This window comes from Arvicola amphibius, chromosome 7 (genome assembly GCF_903992535.2).
Source record: "Arvicola amphibius chromosome 7, mArvAmp1.2, whole genome shotgun sequence".
In the NCBI taxonomy this organism is placed as follows: domain Eukaryota; kingdom Metazoa; phylum Chordata; class Mammalia; order Rodentia; family Cricetidae; genus Arvicola; species Arvicola amphibius.
Window position 1 is genome coordinate 75,502,917 of NC_052053.1, and position 20,494 is coordinate 75,523,410.

Consider the following 20,494-nt stretch of genomic DNA (forward strand, 5'->3'; position numbering starts at 1 on the left):
ACACTACAACACATACACCTTAAATGTCCAGAACATGCTGGTTACAGCATTTGGATGAACCTTGACAACTTTTTTTTTAAAAAAAGATTTATTTATTTATTATATATACAATGGTCTGCCTGCATGTATCCCTGCAGACAGAAGATGGCACCAGATCTTATTACCGGTGGTTGTGAGCCACCATGTGGGTGCTGGGAATTGAACTCAGGACCTCTGGAAGAGCAGTCAATGCTCTTAACCACTGAGCCATCTCTCTAACCCCCCCCTTTTTAAAAAAAGATTTATTTATTTAGACTTTTATCTTCAACAGAATCTCAAGCATTCCACCTTTCCGAATCTTACCTTGAATCCAGGTTGAAAATCCCCCATCATTTAGCTACCTCAACTGAGAAAAATAACAAAAACTTTCAGCTGTTGAGGTCAATGAGCACTGGGAGATCATCGGGGACAGTAACCTCATCCATCTCCACTGGAAAGCAACAGGGAACTCAGGCCCTACAGCAAGCAACTGCTAACACCAGAAACACAAACATTCTGGGGCTTGGAAACAGACATTCTTCCTATGGCAAAGGCAAGGCTGCAGGCTGGCTTGCTTTAATCTGGATAATGTGTTAAGCTTGCTGAAGAGTGGCTCTGTGTTTCCATCATACTCCAAACTTGTCACAGATAAAGCAGTCTCCTGTGCAATTCAGTTCTCACATGACACCAGGTACCCTGGCCATAGTGCCACTGGCATTTCAGGCCTTGCACGCAACAGAACCTACAGCTCTCTTTTATGAGGTGCCCATCTTTCCACAAGCCTTGGTGACTTGTCATGCCTTACACAGAGCAGCTAGCTATGCAGTAGGTAGGTAGACAAGTGTTCCCATTCACATCTGAGGCCCTGGGCTCACTCCAGCAACACTAACATACATGCATTCTATGTGCTCGGTGCAGCCTTTCTGCCCAACACAGATCTGTTACCAGGCCTAAGATGTACCCTCTTACACATTATGGTTGCAAGAGCCTCCCCTAGGCCAAGCCTCAAGACCTTCCATTTTACTTTTCCTAGCAGGAGTCAGTCAAGACAGCAAACAGAACAGCAGGAAGGACCTACTTCAGTCAGACAGTTAATTACCACTGCTTACAAATGACAACTGCATACCAGGCTCCTTTCCTACCGCCCTACCAGAGTGGACTCCCTGATTAGCCTGAAGCTTGGACATGCCTGACAGTCAGCCCTAGCGGTGGACACCTTTAATCCTAGAGGCAGAAGGAACTCCGTGAGTTTGAGGCTAGCCCAGTCTGCACAGAGTTCCAGGACAGCTAGGGCTACATGAAAGGACCCTGTCTCAAACAACAAAAACCACATACAAGCTACTCTACTTCCATCACAAAGCACTAGCCGCTGCAGAGCTGACACTTAAAAGACAAAGTGTGCTTCCACACTCCCTTTCAGGCTCCTGGAGAATATACGGTTAGAAAGCCACTATCCAAATGCAAGGAATGCAGAGTAGTGTGTGCCTACAACCCCAGCCCTCAAAACGCTGGGCTAGGATCATCAGGCATTAGAAGCCAGTCTGGGTTACATATCAAGACTGTCTTCAAGAAGAAAAACAAAACAAAAAACAGAGTTCCAGGACAGCCAAGCAGAGAGATCTTGTCTTAAAACACCAAAAACCAAACCAGACCAGACCAAACAAACAAAAGAACCACAAAACCTGTGATGCTACACAACCAGAGAAATGTCTCCCACTACAGTTGGGCAAGAACTTCCTTTAGCAGGTGACTGCTAGAACATAGAAATCTTGGCTCAACCTGGAGTGTAGACTATGGCCCAGAGATGGAAATTACATAATATGGATGCCTCTGAGATTTAAAGTTTGGGGCAAAGCTGCCAACTAACTACAACCTTCCTGCTCAGACTTGAATAGAATCACGGGGCTTCACTGAAGCAGATGGGCAGTTGCACAATGGGCATTGACTAGGGGTCAGAGCCAGGAACTTTCAGATATGCTAGGCAAGTGCTGAAAATGTTTTCTTAGTGTCCTTCAAAGTTGACTTTGTGGCCTTTGAGTTTCAGGGGAGTTTTGGTTAGTGACATCTCAAAAAGAAAAACCATTTTTTGTTGTTGTTTTTTGAGATAGGGTTTCTCTGTGTAGCTTTGGAGCCTGTGCTGGACTTGCTCTGTAGACCAGGCTGGCCTTGAAGTCACAGAGATCCATCCACCTGCTTCTGGGATTAAAGACGTGTGCCACTACCACCTGGCTAAAAAAGAATTTTTATCAGAAACTACAGTGTTCACATTTGGGTCATATAACAATACAAAAGTCACAATGATTTCTTCAACGTTTCCTTAAAAGAAAAATTCAGTAAACTGTTATATTCAACAAAACTGAAAGAGATGGTGTTCTGCACACAGGACAATTAAAGAAAAAATAGACCGGAATGGTGACATACACGTTTACTCCAACACTTCGAAAACAGAGGCAGGAGCATCTGTGAATTAAGAGGCCAGCCTAATCTACACCAGGAGTTCCAAGCTAGTTATAGTTAAGTCAAACAAAAAAAAAACAGGGGCTGGAGAGATGGCTCAGAGGTTAAGAGCATTGCCTGCTCTTCCAAAGGTCTTGAGTTCAATTCCCAGCAACCACATGGTGGCTCACAACCATCTGTAATGAGGTCTGGTGCCATCTTCTGGCCTGCAGACACACACACAGACAGAATATTGCATACATAATAAATAAATTAAAAAAAAACAAAGAAAAATGGCCACAGGAAATAACCGTACCCTTAAAGTCAATACTAAAATAGCCAAAAACTTGTGCATAGTAGTATATGTAGTATCCTGACTGGTACAGATTACCAAGTTTTAAAGTTTGAGGCAATGGGCTCATGGGTACTAGACTCAAACAAACAAAAAAGAAAAAAAAAAAAAGAAAAGCCCACCCAAGCCAAAATTCTAGTTGCTAAAACCCCTTTACAGACAGACTGAATGCCAGCAGCATGGGAAGCTGAGTCACACTGGCACTGCTATGACATTCATTACCCTTGTTCAGCCAGTACATCCTCATCAGGACTTGAAGGACAGTCTAGGAAAAAAAAAATGCAGGCTTTCTACAATAAAAACTACAGCTTTTATGTTTTCAGAGTAAAACCTAATATTCACTAAGTCAAATCAGAGTGAATTAATGCGTATTCATAAGAAATGACAATTATTTGCAGTGGAAGGGTCACAATGCATATCTTTTCTGAACATGTCATGAACCTGAGACTTAAAAATGAAAAGGCAGGAAATATACAAGAGAAACACAGGAGCCTAACAGTGCAGTAAAAGCTCCAACAGTCTTGGCATCATGTCCAAGCACGGTCGGTTCTCTGCTGGGGGCGGCATTCTTGGCTGTGAAGGCAGATCATGCCCTCTGTCACTCATGGGGAGTAGTTCTGCCCAACTGTCTCTTTTCGACAACTTTATCATCAATCTCTTTATTAACAGCTCCACTGCAGTTAGAAAACGCAAACAAGGACCCATTCTCGTGCCAGATTTCTGGAAATCACACAGCACCAGGAACTACACAGTGTGAAAGTTTGTGAAGAGGGTGTTGTGCCAAGAGATACAGTAGCTACAAGACAAGCACAAAGCCAGGACATTTACGTCATAACATGAAGATACATAGATCAGCTTGCTTATGCCTAAAATTTGAGACAAACCCCAAATATCCACACCATGTATGGCGACAGAGGGGCTGCAGTGGTCAAGAAACACAATGAAACCCAGACACCTTTGCCACTTCCATTTCCAGATGTCCTTGAAGCAAAAACTACTAAGTACCCCTGCCCCCGGAATCTAAACTGTCCTAGGGCTACATGACACTACTACGACATTACACAAGACTGAGATGGATGTTTGCAAGAATTCTAAGGGCCCCCAACAAACAGGAATGTTTGAATTATTCAAGCTTATTTTCAGCATGAAATCAGCTAGATCAAAAGTAACTTATCTCATAAATTAATTAAGAGAAATGCTTCTAAGAGGCTTGTAAAATATTTTAAGAGATACACACTTATAAATAAAAATCGGGTCACATCCACACAACTATTTAATTGATAAATCTATTCCTGCTGTATCTTAAAGTGGAACATACTTTCTAAAAAGTCCCAAATATCAAGAGCTGATCCTTGGTCTAGCAGGTGCATGCTCACAACACTAGTGCCATACGAAGACCTACTTACCATAAAGGTCAGGCTTATTGGTAATATTTTCCCTCAATGACTCCAGATAACCTCACAGTATGCTTTTATGCTTTATGTTCTGAGATCATGCTATTTGTTTTATTGTTGCCTGCCTGTGACCAGTGAAAGAGGATACTAGAAGACCAAAGTGATGACGGAAAGCTTGAGCCCAGACAAAATAGTTTGTTTCCTTTCAGACAGCACTCAGTAAAATAAAAACCAACATATCTTTTGAGCTTTGCCTTATCAATTCTGGGATCTAATAAAGTCATCCTTACCACTTAAAAACAAGACTCTAAAGGGGCAGAGCAAAATAGAGAAGTTAAAAAATATGCTTTCAGACATACTGCTGTATTGGATATTATTTAAATATATTCCCCACCCTACTAAGTCAGGGGTGGACAAATGGCTCAGGAAGTAAGGTGATTGCCATGCAAGTGTGCTAGCTGGGTTTAATCCCTGGAACTCATGAAAGAATATGAAAGGGACTGCAAAACATTTTTCTGACCTCTCTAGATGCTCTGCCCCATGCATATGCATACACAAATAAGGAGAGGAGAGGTACAATCTTGACTTACACACGGGAATTTCAAGTATCTGAACTCAAGCACAGCTGTAACACTCCTTTCAAAAGGCGTAGGACTCAACCCCACACCTGTCACCTTGAGACACCTCCAGGATGCCTCCCCTTCTTTTCAGCTGCCACCATGCCATATAGACTGAAGAAGACCCAGAAAGTCTGAAGTCACACATCAGTAAGCACTGCAGGCATCCAGGTCATGGGAATGCTCGAGTTATGCTTCCCCACAAGACTAACTTAGACAAACACCACCCAGGTGGGAGAGCTGGTCTGCCTACCACTTGAGGAACCAGAGCTCCTGCTCAACTTGTCAACCTGGATAAACTGTGCACTGCTGGTCAGGGAGCGGACAAGAGTCTCCACTGCAAACATCAAGACTGGAGCCCGTTATCACGAAGGCCAAATTCTTCTGCAGAAGAGCTGAAGAGAAAAGGGGTGTTGGAGGTACTTGTGTCCTGGTGGCTTGAAGCCACCCAAGGAAGTTCAATAAACGACATAACCAAATCAAAAAAAAGCACCTAGGACAGAGACAAGAAAAATCAAAGTGTATTTTAATTCCTTTCGACCAACAGTGTCATTTGATTAGCAACTAGGATGTTATCAAAACAGAGACTTTTAGCGTCTCCAAAGGGGGAAAATAAGTGAGTCATGCCCAGAAACAAATACACACGCTTGGAGCCAGTAAAATTATATGAACTGTAACAACTATTTTTTTTTTAAAACAAACAAACCACGAAGGTTTGGGATTGAGTACACATTGTTATTAGTCTCCATCACTGTTAATCATATGTAATGGTGCTGTCTGCAACTTCTCTCAAGATCACAGAGCACCCTGGGCTGTGAGTGTAGCTCGAAGTGTTTGCCTGCTACATGAAGACCTAGGTTCTGCCCCTAGCCCACCAAATAGAAGAGGAAATGAAATCAATAAGCTCACAATGTGTTCAACAACCTAAGTATCCTTTACGTTTCTCTTTTCTACCGTTAAACCCAGGGAGGATATTTTGGAAACAACTTTTAAATCGGTAAGGGGCGGGGGAGAGACTGGTTCTACAAACATGAGAAACATCACAAAGACTTAGACCATTTGTTTCTGTAAACTTGAAGGTCATGACTCATTTACCAAGCTCAGATCTGAGTCAAGACAGCATCTATTCGTGGTTTTGATTTAAGAAAGCTAACAAAATGGAAACCCTGTCTCGAAAAACAAAACAAAACAAAACAAAACAAAAAAAAAAAAAAAAAAAAAAAAGAGAAAGCTAACAAAAGAGTGAACTAAAAACAAAGGATACAATTCAGGCCAAAAGGCAACTTATTTTCATTGTACTATTCATTTTTATTAGAATTCAAATAGGCAAGAGATCCAAATGTGTGTGCTTTTAGAAAACAATTCACCATTCTGTTCAAATGCACGTAAGCACACTAAGGTCACACAATTCAGCCTACAGTGTGTGCTATAGTGATTGGTCCTTTCATGTGTCAGTTACTACTTGGAGCTGCTGATTTGCTGCCACCTTGAATGCAGCCAGAATTAACATTATGCAGAGCTTTAAAATATTTTTCTGTGTAGAGAAAAAAAGAGGTACTAATTAGAAAATATAAAAGTTTTATTTCGAATTTACACGAGCCACAAAACATTTTCAATTATCATTTTACTAATTTAACAAAATGCAGTAAATGCTTATGGGCCACATGTGTGACAAAGTTCAGGAAGCTGGGTCCAGTCCGTGGCTAGTTGTCTACCAGGGTAGGAGCAAGGCAAGCTCAATTCTGTAGCAATGGAGTCCTGATAATTTTTTTTTTTTTTTTTACCATATTTTCACTTTTACTGATTAAGTCCCAAACTGACATTCTGTGCCAATAAGAAACACCCCTGAAGTCATATACTTGATGAAGTGTCTAAGAATCTGGACTTTTGGAGATGGGATGAAAGCACAGCAGCTAACCCTCTGGAAAACGGCTTTTATATAAAAAGTCTCTCTACTAAGACACTAAGGTAACTATCTAAAGGTTGATCATCACAAATGCAAAGGTTAGTCCACTTCTATACATGCAATATGAGAGTTTAAGACAACAGAATTTGATTCAGTAAAAGAAACAAGATTCAAGATGACTTTGGAATACAATTAAAAATGGACTGAAAACCAGCAGTGCCACCTGCTGACATAAAGGGAAATGCAAACTGCACCAGTACACGGGAAACTTAGTGTGCGATCCAGGCGAGCACTACTGCAGAGCATGGAATCGCCAATCAGTGGTAGCTACACCCATGCTTCCCTCTCCAAAACACAACCCTGAGAAAGACAGGCACCTGTCACCATGTGAGACAAATTAATACCGAGTTGCCAATAAGTTAACCTAAAAAAAAATCTGTCAAACATAACAACACTAAATTCCAAACCTTCACTTAGGATCTCACTACATGTTATAGGTAAACCAATTAGGTCATTGGAGGGGTGAGGAGACACAGGCAAAAGAAATCAGCCAACTGTGGGATTGTGCTGTTTTTTTTTTTATTGTGTTTTCAATGGAGAAATACATCATCTGTTTACAAAATAGCTCTTGAAAAATACAAGGAGTACAGATACTATAAAACAAAGCAAACTCCAGTCATGAGACACTACTTACATCATGCGAAAGCAACAGTCTGATCTCCAGGTTATGAAAACTAGAATTAAAAGTCACTATACAGAAAAGATCCACGTCTCCAGCCTGGTGAAACTTGGATGCAGTTACATGGAACGTTTATTAAACTGAATTTTTCCCAATGTGTAAACAAAACGACAAGACTAAATCTGTGCCTGGTGATGTCAATCTAACTCTGAAGCTACACACACGGACACCATTACACGTCACCTGTTAGCAGACCGTCTTCTTTACTCAAGTGGTGGAGGAAGGGCAAGGTGACTGCAGAGCAAGAGGTGGAGAGTAGAAATACTGTATATGAACAATGTAAGTGGTAAAAGAAAGCCTTAATTAATGCAGAGCTTAAGGGGAAAGACTATACTCCAACTTTGGAAATTAATTTAGAAGGACAGGGAAGAGTTTAAGTAATTGCAATTTAACATGAGAGCGCACAAATGTGAGACAGAATGCAGCAAAATGGAGGATTAAAAAACCATGCTCACACAGAGATCTGCTGCTACAGGTTTGCTTTATCCAGATTAAGAAAGAGTAAGTTTATCAAAATCTGGCATCCCTCAGACGTCACAAAGATGGACGAGAATTCTGCTACTTAATTATGAGAAATTATTGTCTTTAAATGAGGTTTTCTAATTTTTTGATAGAACAAAAAATTCAAAAGTGGAGAGCTGAATGTCAAGTGCTTGCTAGAAATGATTTTAAAATGTTTCTGTATGTAAAATTCACTGACAAATTTTGATAAACCAGTTAAAAATAAAAATTAGTTTAAAAATCTGGAAGAAAACGCCTTTTGTCCACCTTTAAAATTGAAAATCAATTTGTCTAAGACAGAGTTGTGTGGAGTGTACAAAAGTCCTCTTAAAGATCAAATGGCAATCCTTGGGAGATGCTTCATAGGTATGGCTTTCAGTCATTCTCAAGTTCCAGCCATGGGACCAAAATTAAGTGTTCTGTGCCACGTAGCACAGGGTCACCGGTTTCACGTCATGGCTTAGGAAAATACTGGCATTCTGGTTTCTGTGTAATAAGCCTTACCTTGAGCATACAAGCAAAAGGGGAAAAAGAGTAGCAAAAGGGGGAAGAGGAAGCGCTTTTGTTGTTTTGAAGGTGACAGACTGAAGGCAAAAGAACAGAGAGCTTCAGAAAGCTCAAGGACTGCACTGTTGGCTGACTGCTGATTTGTATGCACTATAAAACAACTCTATAAATAAAAAAGAAATATATATTTCTTAATTATAACCCCATCCAAACCAAGTATCTCTTAATTCTTCTTTCAGTGTCCAAAGTATACCTTAGCATTGACAATTCACCCTAAGGGTCACAACTGCTCTTAAGGACGGAGCTAGGTGTCCTCTCGTCCTCTCTGAGGCAGAGCAGCACACCACAGCACAAGGTATCCAATTTAAAAACTAATTGTAAAGAAAATTCTTTGGGAAAAAAAAAATTGAAAATCCATTAAGCTGAAAAATCTAAAATTAGTTCTACCTTCTAATAAAAAATACATAAAAGTGCATCATCAGAATAAGGAATTCTTATGCCAGTTTGTATTGCAAATTTTCCAAACAATGCATCACACATAAACCCAATCCGGATGTCAATTATGGATACAAACATAGTTTGAGGGCTTTGTTTTTTTTTTTCTTCTTAAAGGCAGTAATTTTTCTGAAATAGTTAATGCAACTGTTGCTAACACAATAATAATAGTACTCCTGGCTTCGCATACTAACCTGGACTTCTGATCAAGTGCTGATGAGCCCAAGTAAGGGAGGTCACCAAAAACCTAAATCCACTGTCAGTCATGTCTAGTCTTGTACCCTCCATTCTCCTTGTTTTGTTTTTTTTTCTTTTTCTTCTTCTTCTTTTTTTTTAAGCATCTGAAGACAACAGGTTGGAGTTGGCAGATACTTTTTATGGACCCTGAGGTGGTTTTTACCGATTCAGTCTCAGTTTTATTGAATTCTTTATAACAGGAATAGGATTTGCAGGGAGAGCAGGGATATCAGAAAGGTCTGTACTGGATGTTTTCTGAGAAGAAAAGCAAAGAACACATTATGATTTAAAACACTGTGACTTACAATGGGTTGTATTTCCTGCTTCTTTATTATCTAGGAATGGATGGAGCTTTATTATGAGAGGCAAGTATTCAAATTAAAAAGAAAAGCAATTCTAAATGGTATAAAATGTGAATAAACATTAACTAGTACAATCACATAGTCTAACCTTGCAGAAATTTTCAAAAGCAAATATTAACAGTATTTAAGATATATCAAAAACTCTTCTAATAATTTCAAATGCATATCTCAGAATGTTTCACTAAAAATCATCTCTAGAATAATATTTGACTATGTGTAGTTATACTGGCAGCTCCAACAAGAAGAGGTGTTGGAGTGCCCTCATGTGGAAGAACGTTTAAATTCACCTGATACACAGAGGCAGCAGTTTGCAGTTATCTTCTGATACTATAAATTATAAAATTGACTGGATAACTGAACAATAATTAACTTTTAATTAACTTTTGGGGAATCTGCATTACACAGATTATATTGCAAGACATCTTCAACATTCAAAAATACAGAGATAAATCATAAATGTTTTATGAAAAATTTCCCAAGAGACACAGATTGAAAGCATTAGACAATGAGTCTCATGTTCTCCTCCTCACCCAGTGTCAGCAACAGGTAAATTCAAAGCCAATCTACCTTCCTTTGACCTTTAACCTTGGATTATTCTGAAGCAATGGAAATGCTACCAGTTCATCTGTAATTATCTCGAGATGTAGCAATGCTGTGTTTAGATACTACCACTTCCTCAGAAACAAGTCCTTCCACATAATCACAGGATATAAGATGCATTATTTAAAGCAGCATAATTGAGGTCGGTTTTCTTTGGCTGCTTTATAAATCCTTCCATTTAAATAAAAAGCTTTCTCACAAAAAAAAAGTTTAGCCGGGCGGTGGTGGCGCACGCCTTTAATCCCAGCACTCGGGAGGCAGAGGCAGGCGGATCTCTGTGAGTTCGAGACCAGCCTGGTCTACAAGAGCTAGTTCCAGGACAGGCTCCAAAGCAACAGAGAAACCCTGTCTCGAAAAACCAAAAAGTTTAAAAGGCAACACCAAGAGCTTGCTATGGCGTGAGGATGTAAGTAAGACAAACTGCAAAACAGGCATCCTAATTGTAAATGTGTCCAAGGATCAATACAAGGCACACTTCTCATGTTATTTTAGCTACCTCTCATAATTTTGGTTGATGAATGGTACAGAATTAAAATTATTTCAGAAATTGGGTAGAGCACTGACATCGGAGACTGAGGATGTTAACACTCATGAAGAGTGTGTTTTCCATGACCACATGAACTGAGTCACAGCAGAGCACCACAGGTAGCTCCTTGCTCAAGGATACTCTTCAGTTAATCCAGTTAGTAGTACTTTGCGAAAACAGATTTTTGTGCCCAAGTTTGACCTAGATTCTAGTTTTTTCCTTTGTTTTCAAGGATTTTAAAGCCCTTTTAAAGGATTCAGGGGCTGGAGATATGGCTCAGAGGTCAAGAGCGCTGGCTGCTCTACCTAATGGACCTGAGTTCAATTCCCAGCAACCACATGGTGGCTCACAACCATTTGTAATAAGATCCAGTGCCCTCCTCCGGAATGCAGGCAGAATAGCGTGTATATAACAAATAAATAAATAAACAAACAAACAAATAAATAAATAAATCTTAAAAAAAAAGATTCAGGAAGAAAACAACTGTTTCAGAAGCAAAATGAAGGAAAAGCAAGATCACTAGTACACAAGGAAATATCACAGCAAAACACTAGCATTAATCATCTAAGGTGTCATATACTGTATAATAATAAATAAAACCATTACTAAAACTAAACTGAAACAGAAACACACTTTAAAAGATCAAGGAGCCAAAGGTAGATCAGGAGAGCCTACGCTACATAGTGAGACCTTGTTTCAAAAAATAGCTATGTTTAAGTAATGACTAAGTGAAGTAAAATGAAAATCTCTGTAAGCCTTGTCAATGGTTGTGTAACAATTTTTTGTTCTTTGTTTTACTGTAAGGCCTTGACCTATAAATAACATACATCACCAAAACCTGACAGCTGAGGATCTGAAGGACTTCCGGTGTAACAGAGCAGCTACAGCTGCCTCCTTTTCCTCTGATGGGTTCTCACTACACAGCTCAGCATAGGTTCAGCCCCAGAAGCGTGCCCCCACTTCCCAGCAGCTGGGATGCCAGCGTATGTCGCAACTCCAAGCTAGATAGAGCATTCTTTTTTTTTTTTTTAGATAGAGCATTCTAACAGCTCAGAGCAGCAGCTCCAAATCCTAGCATTTGCTAGCTTTTAAACTAAAGGAAACTTACAGGCTTCAAGTAATTACTTCCCAAACAAAATTTTAATAGTCTAACATGAACGTTCAGTTCAAATCAATATACCACTTTAATAGCAAAGTCACTAACAAAACTCTCCTTGCTTTTGCATTTAGTACCTGAGAGGCCAACAGAGAAGTTGATGCAGGAACAGTTTCTGATTGAATCGCATTTGTCTCCATATCAACTGGTTCCTGGGAGACAAAAAGGATGGGGAGAAGGGAACAGAGATGTTAAAAAAAATAATAACAAATCAAAGAGTATAAGTGGGCATGGTGGCTAATAAAAAAGACAAATTAGCAAAAGGAAGGTGAAGAGAAATGTACTTACATTATATGACAGTATGTCATCAAGCCCTGTTATAGGTCATTTCCCCATTTCAGATATTATAAGATGTGATCAAAATAGCTCATAGTTCCCAAATAGCTCTAACTTGGACATTTTAACAAGTACTAATTAAAGGTATGCACAGGCACTTTAGAAAATGTTACCCAGACAATAATTAACAGAACATAAATCCAAAGAAAGTTCTTAACTATGTGGGGAGAAAATGCATAATGTTAGTAAATAAAATTACTGAGAGGCACAAAATTTGCCCCACATCTGTAATTAAAGTAGCAAACATGCCTGGAAACTGTCCTTTCCTTATAGTCTCTCCTACCCTCCTCTGCCTAACAATCAACTCCCCAGTTCTACTGCGAGTGCCATCAGTCAACACCTGGGAAACTGTGTCATCAAGGCACCTTCACTCTCATCGTGTATAAAACACACACACAAATGGAAACACGGACAAAAACAAAATTTTAAAATGTGAAAACAGGAAACAACACTGCTTTACCTATGAAACTGAAAAGGGCAAACAAGAAATAAACACCAAGAATGGAAGTGGTGCCTTTCAAGGGGACTATATGGAATATGTATCAAGCTCTTAAAAATTTATTAAATAAGTGTAACTGAATGGCAGATATTTACAATAAGGCAATACTGCAGTGGGAAGGTACAAACTTGTTTTTAATGGGAACAACTGCCAACAATAAGCAACTAGTTGGGTAAGGTGTGATTAAAAAAAATTCCAGTGCTGTCATTATGCAGATTATGTAACAATCATATTTTTCTTGATTTGCAAAGTGTATTAAAAATAGTAAGGAAAAGTACTGGTGCATATGCATACACACAAAACACCAAAAGGATACTGATTAATTCATGGGAATAAAATTCATGGGAATTTGGCTAAATTGAGAAAATTAAGTCTTTGGTGTAATTCAATTTCTAAAACTATGTCTTTCTCAGTTTTTCAGTTTGAACACAACCAATCTCTTCCTCACGTATCTACCGCATTCAAATAGAAAACAACAAACTCCACTGTCAGACCCAATAGTGGAGGCCAGAGTCTCAGACTACCTTGAATTACAAGCCATCAGGCAAATACTGCTTCAAAAGGTTACCATCTTTTCAGTCAAAAGCAACACTTCCCTTCTTGCCCCACAGAGCCCAACCCTCACTCACCTGTACTGTCACTAGTAACTCATAAAACCCCTGCACCACCTTACCTAAGGTCCTGTCTTACAGACTGTGCTATTCCCAGTTTTAAGCATTAATTGACATTAAAAAAGAAACCAATAGGTCTCTAAAAACAGTAGTAAGAAAACCCCACACACTCCAGGGAATAAACAGCACATCACCAACAGGCACCTGCACCGTATCTGCACTTCTACCCGAAAGGCTAAGTTAGTATACCTTTGTTTCTGTTTTATCATGTCCACTCAAATCAAGACAGTTAGCCTCTTCGCTTGTTTCATCCTGTTTTTAAAAAAAAGAGCTTTATTCTCCAAAATGAAAAATTTAGATTATTTGCCAATTAACGCTTTAATTTTATAAAAAGTTTCAAAGCTATAAAGATAAAATATTCTTAAAATAGATCACAGACTCTTTCTAAGGGGGCTTCTGAGTGAGTAATTTAACTTAGCTTTAATAAGCACCAAAATTTTTAAACATGATAAAAACTGTTTTTGTCAATCCCATCACATAAAGTACTTTACCCAAACCACAAAGCTCATGAAATATTTTTTTCTAAGAAAAACATAGTTCCCTGATCAAACAACCCTGAGAATGAGAATAGCAGGATCTCCAGTGAAGGAAGCTCACTGTGCCCATTAGTGCACCAAATGACTAGGAAACTTTATACAGAATATTCTTTAACTTGCCCAAGCATAACCACTCTAGAAACACCCGTGCACACAGAAACACACACCCTTTCTCAGTAAAGCATCAATAATGGAAAAGAATGCAGGGCCTGAGGTCCTCCTTGGGTCTTAAAAACTATACTAACACTGTATTTTCTTGGCTTTACTAACTAAAGAGTTCATTTGTGCATCTGTGCAGTGCATGTGCATTAAGTGTGCACACGGAGGCCAGGGTGCGGTTCCTCATGAGTCATCCACCTTATGTAATGAGTCAGAATCTTCTTGGGGGACCATCTGTCCCCTGATAATGGGAGGTCAAGCATGTGCCACCACGCCTGGCTTTTTACATGGTAGTGGGTCCTTGTATTTCATAGACAAGGCTATATATATCTCCTTAGTCCCTAATATTTTAAAGAAGTTTTTTTTAAAAAAGCAGAAATCACAGGTAACTTAAATAAAAAATAATACAGTGAAAACTAATTTTAATAATGGCCTTGATTCTTACAAACAAGTTAAAACACACATTTGCTTTAATATACAAATACTGACTACATGACGCACTTCAACATTATTATTGATCTTGCTGTGAAACATATACTTCTATGACTGTTACATGCCCTAATAACACACATTCAAATACTTAATGATTGAAATCAGATACATGAATGAAGAAAGGCTATGTATGAAACAAGGCTGGTGAGTAGTTAACTGTTGAGACCGGGTGACAATAATGTAACTTTCTACATACATAAAGTTTTCAGGGCTTGGAGGTATAACATGATGGAAGATGAGTCCAAGTGTGCAAATTCAAAATACCATACATAAAAAAATCTTTAAAAACTTTTAAAATACACTACATATCTTAATTTAGACATAAAATATAATAGAAGAAACTTACCATGCTGACTTTATTGGGATACAATGAACACACTAAGCATCACTAAAACCCTCCTATATACAGATGAATGGATGAAGACAATTCCCTATTCCCACCTGAGATTTTGTCTGTGAGATGGCATCACTATTATTAAGCCCATGCTGGCCTCCCATTTCTCTACACTGACTGGTGAAACTACAGCATGTGCGATCATACCCAATACATCAACAGAGAACAAATGACCCCGTTAAGGAGGGTTATACCATAATATACTTACTCAATTATTAACATGAGATGCCTAAACTAAACTAAAACTAAAATTAGTTTTGTAACCGTGAGACATTGAGCCTCAAGTGCTTCCACTGGGAAATAAAACCAGCCCACAAAGTGAGCAACACCCTCTTGTACTTTAGAAAGTTCTATGACTGTGTTAACTGGTTCTAAGGAACTAATGAAATTTTGAGAAAATTTATAAAGTAAAAAAATATTTAAGAAAAAAGGAAGCCTGTATTTTAAAGGACATTTAAGAGACACCAAGTTATAACATCTTACCTTTTTTCCGCCCCATGTTTAAACAAGAGTTTATTTTTAAAACAGTGAGATCAGAGACATCCTATTATCAAGCAAGCTAATCTGACTGTGCTCGTACTCTCTTACAGATGGGATTTGTTTGGTTGGCTGGGTGGTTTTGGTTTGAGACAGGGTTTCTCTGTGGAGCTTTGGGTGTCCTGGAACTCACTGTGTAGACCACACTGGCCTTGAACTTACAGGGATACACCTGCTTCTGCCTCCAAAGTGTTAAAGATGTGCACCACTGCTGCTCCACTACAGATGTGATCCTAAAAATTTTAATATACAATTCTAGCGAGTAACAATAACACTGTGTGGATTCTGTTCTAGAAAAACTTGGGAGAGAGGTAAAAGAAGGCCAGGCATGAAGATCATGCCTACTATGCCAGCACTCAGAAAGCAGAGAGAGGGAAGAAGGGAGGGAGGTAGAATGCCACAAGTCTGAAGCTGTTCTGTACCACACAGGACAACCATGGATAAAGTAAGGCCTTACTTTACAAAAAAAAAAAAAAAGAGTAAATGTAAGGCTGAACTGAAGGCAGTGCTGAGCTCATTAGAAATGCAGCATCAAAAGACTGTTTGTGTTATCCACACCAAATGTAACTTTTATGCCCCATTGCCGCTCTAGGCCAGGGAGCACAAGTATCAATGAAACCAGAGTGGCAAGCCATATTTGTGGACCCTCATTCGCTACAAAGCTCATAGTGTTGCCCATCACAAGGAGATCAGGTGCGGAACTCAGAGTTAAAAAGATTCTGTCAGGCAGTGGTTCACATCTATAATTCCAGTACTAAGGAAGCAGAGGCAGGAGGATCACCCTATATTTGAGGACAGCTTGAAGTACTAGGATTTTGCTGTTGTCGACGTTTTGTTTTTTGAGACAGGGTTTCTCTGTATAACAGCCCTGGTTGTCTTGGAACTTGCTTCCAGGCTGGCCTCAAACTCAGATTCACCTGCCTCTTCCTCCCAAGTGCTGAGACTGGAGGGAGGTGTGTGCTACCAAGACCCCAAGTACGGCTTTTGAGACTACCTCAAAGACCAATTTCCAAACCCACCTCCTAGAAGTGCTCTGACACAGAATATCAGCAAGTCTTTAATATGGCTACCTAAAACAAACAAATAACAAGACTCAGCACTCAAGAGACTAAGGCAGGAGTCAAATAAAAACATTCTAAAAGAATAAGCTACCATAAGGGGCTTATGAATGTAATTCTGTAGTAGGGCCTCCACCTAGCATACTGTAAGGCCCTGGATTATATCCCAGCACCACATACAAACAACAAGAACATTAACACCCCCCTACACACACACACACACCAATTTTCAGAAACTATCTTATACGGTCTAACCATTTCATTCTACTTTAGGAACACGAGTAACAACATCTAAGTTACTCCATTAATTGTAAATATTCTATCTAAAATAAAGGCACTGGATTAGAAACATTTTACCAATACTGCTGAAAGTGTAATGGATACCCAAAGAGAAACTCAGGTTCTTTTTCCTATTCTAAAGAACGTTCCTGAATAACAAAATTCTAGGGCAGAATTCATCATCGAACAGGTGACTGGGGACTGATACCTCTAGGAAATGGTGATGTCCTACAAAAAAGTAAACAATATGGGAGTAACTCCAGAGATCAGATTGTCACTATATTAAGACTAATACTAAAGGAGTGTAGGGCAGTTCATTAGTACAGTGCTTGTGTGGTACCCCCAATGACCTGGGCACAGATTTTCCAGGACTACAAACCATTCATAAAGACTCAAGCAGTCAACACAATGTCAGGAGTTTCCCAGCACTACATGCATCTCAGCGCTGTTCTGACAGGACTGTTAAAACACTGATGAAAAACTTCCTGGAGAGCTGGTAACCCTAAACTAACCTGCCTTTGCTTGCAACTTGTTCAGTCATTAGACTAAACCCTGAGGACTGGGGCTGTGGATCTAAGTTTCCTCTGCAGGAATCCCTAGTAGTCAGCTAGAGCTCAGTTACCCTCTGCAACCAATTAGAATATAAAACTCTATCTGAGATAAAGGCAAAGCATTGTCAAAAGAGCCATAAAAAATGGTACAAATATACAGTCACTAGAGAATAATAAATTAGGGTATTAATTGTATTATTTCCAGCTACTGCCAGATGTGGCAGCTTCCAGAATGGGAGTGGTAGGGAGCCCTACAGCAGCGAAGCAGAGCTGCAGTACAGCACAACTGCAGCGAAGCACTGCAGATGCAGGGTCTTTCTGAAAGTGTTCCCCACTACATTCAAGAGCAGGCGAGCAGGACTGCCACGACTGTATCTTTTCGTGTATGTATGTATGCACACATACCTCTTCTGTTTTGGTTTTCTTAGGACTTTCTTCTTTATGGGGTGAGGATGTTCTCTTGACTCCTGCTATAGGATTAGGTACTTTTGTTGCTGCATTTCCTGAAGGTCTAGGCGATGGGTTTACCAGACGTGTTGAGGAGACAACTCTGGAGACCGTAGGCTTTGGTGGTGGAGAAATGGCTGGCTGTGTGGCAGTTTGAGGAATGCTTTCACTCGATGGACCTAAACAGTAAAGATACAAGCATACAAACTAAAATCATTAAACATCAAGTTACAAAGAAAGTTTGTCTCTAACTTGTTTATGAGTAACTTTAGATATGCTATTAAAAGCCAGGTACCAAGCAACACCTATAACCTCACATACAAGGGGTGACATCAAGAGCATTAGGAGCTTGGAGATTAGTCGGGGCTAACCAAAAACCATGCCTCAAAGGGTGGGAGGGAGGGAAGGGCGCTGGAGAGATGGCTCAGAGGTTAAGAACATACACTGCTATTGCAGAGGACCAGAGTTTGGTTCCCAGCATCTACATTAAGAGGCTTACAACCATGTGTTAATAATTCTAATTCCAGACGCTGTGTGGGATGCCTTCTTCTGACCTCTGAAAACACTACACCTACATATTATACATATAAACAAACAGGGACACACACATATACATAAACAAAATCTAAAACCTTTTCCTTACCCCCTGAGCTTTCACTGGAATTTGCTTGTGGCACAGAAACCTCAGAAGCCTGGATGCTGGTCACAGATGCTGCGGTCACAGCTGGAGCAGGACTGTTTCTGCTAAAATAGGAAACAGAAGGGAAGGAGAGGAAGGGGTCAATTAGAGTATTTTTAACAACCATTATAAATGTTAACATATGCTACAGATTGTTTCTTTGATTTTAGGTTCTCATGCTTTTGTAACAATTAAAAAGTATGTAAAATACATACATCAGTATAAACATAAACAACCTATGATGTACACTTCACACAAAACAGTAGCTACTAGCTGCGTGGTAGTGGCACACACTTTTAGTCCCAGCACTTGGGAGGTAGAGGCAGGCGGATCTCTGTGAGTTCAAGGACAAGATCCAAAGCTACAGAGAAACCCTGTCTCAAAAAAACAAACAAACAAAAAAACAAAACAAAAAACAAAAGAAATCCAAAAACCAAAAGAAAGTATCTCCTAAAAACAAAAATATGGCGCTATTCTGCACTTTAAATATGGACAGTACAATGAATATTTAATCTGCCAGTGAGACTAGAATACACCTATCTAACTTGACAAGTATTAATCTGAAAACTGTCTAACATGATTAACGATAATCTTGGTTCTAAAGTACCTGCTCTTTGAGTATGACAATTGCTATAAGAAAGAATAAGAAGTACAAGAAATGTCTGCAAACAGAAACCTATAGGGATATAAAGAAATCTCAAAGCTCATCTACTGGCCTGAGTACACAGCAGAAACTCAAGTGACAAGAGGCTATTTTATTATTTTATTTTAAACCCCTTTTAAGCCCCTGGTCTCTCTGCAGTGTCCTCTCATCTCAGCAAATGATCTTACTTAGAACTTCACAAACAGTCCGTCACTAATCAGGAATAATCAAAGGACTCTGGGAAGATGAGTAGTAGGCCTGTGTATTCATGCTATCCCACACAGCAAGCCCCCATGTCTTTATATGCCAGTACATCCTAGAAAAACCATTCTTCTACTCTTCCATCTCAATTTTTCTGCTCAAGCAATCATTCCATTACCATTTTGTTTGTATGTTTGTCTGTCTTTCAAGACAGAGGTTCTCTGTGTAGTCCTGGCTGCTCTGGAACTCACTATGTAAGACCAGGCTGGTCTCTAACTCAGAGTTTTAACCACTTCTGCTTCCCAAGCACTGGGATTAAAGGCATGTGCCACCACCATCCAGCATTATATTACCATTTTTTATTTGTTAATTTATTTTTTTGAGACAATGTTTCTCTGTGTAAAACAGCCCTAGCTGCTCTGGAACTAGTTCTGTAGACCAGATTGGCCTCAAACTCAGAGATCAGCATACCTCTGCCACTCAAGTGATGGAATTAAAGGCATGTGCCACCACCACTGGGCATATTACCATTACCATTTTTTTAAAGTTTAAGCTTTGTTTTTTGTTTTAATCTTCTGAAAGAAAAAGGCACAAAGTCACCACCAGGTTACCCACCCCCGCAGCACATATTCATACCTGAAGCTGGACAGTAAAGCCAGGACAATGGCAGCAGCAACGCTTTTTAAATTTCTGTTGCCATATGTTCACACAGAACAGGATGTTAGCTTTAAAGCCATGGAGACCATTAGAACACAGAAGTAGGGGAGTCAACAGAACAGGTGATGACACCCAGGAAAAGATCAATATAGGATGAAAGACAAGTACACAGTGAAGATGACAGATCTGTTTGGAGGTAGCTAGGATTATGCAGTAAAAACCTGCCTCAAAAAAGCTTTGTAGTGTTCAACAAAAATATATTTGTTAAATTACTAAGTACACACTTATTTTATAGTTTGTAGGCCCTACATTAATTTCTAACCCTGTAAATAACATACATAAGTGAATATAAAACAATGTGGAAGCTAACACTACAAATCAGAAACTGTGTTAAGTGTGACTCACAGGATATATAACATAAATATATATAGAGATCTCTGATGAGAATATCATATATAGCGAGGCCTGGAGTCTTCCAGTAGAACATGGTTAGAAAACAGCATGTACAA

General features: G+C 39.4%; 1 protein-coding gene across 1 annotated transcript in view; it reads right to left on the reverse strand.

The window, feature by feature from the left end:
- Window positions 1-7,280: 7,280 nt before the first annotated feature.
- The window catches only part of Papola (poly(A) polymerase alpha), a 56,553-nt gene continuing 43,339 nt past the window's right edge, over window positions 7,281-20,494 (reverse strand). Inside the window, exons 18-22 of the mRNA XM_038337404.1 lie at window positions 18,449-18,549; window positions 17,764-17,984; window positions 13,542-13,604; window positions 11,924-11,998; window positions 7,281-9,457 (exon numbers count right to left, since the gene is read on the reverse strand). Coding sequence (XP_038193332.1) covers window positions 9,362-9,457; window positions 11,924-11,998; window positions 13,542-13,604; window positions 17,764-17,984; window positions 18,449-18,549 — 556 coding nt within the window. The 3' untranslated portion in view covers window positions 7,281-9,361. The remainder of the gene's footprint in view (window positions 9,458-11,923; window positions 11,999-13,541; window positions 13,605-17,763; window positions 17,985-18,448; window positions 18,550-20,494) is intronic.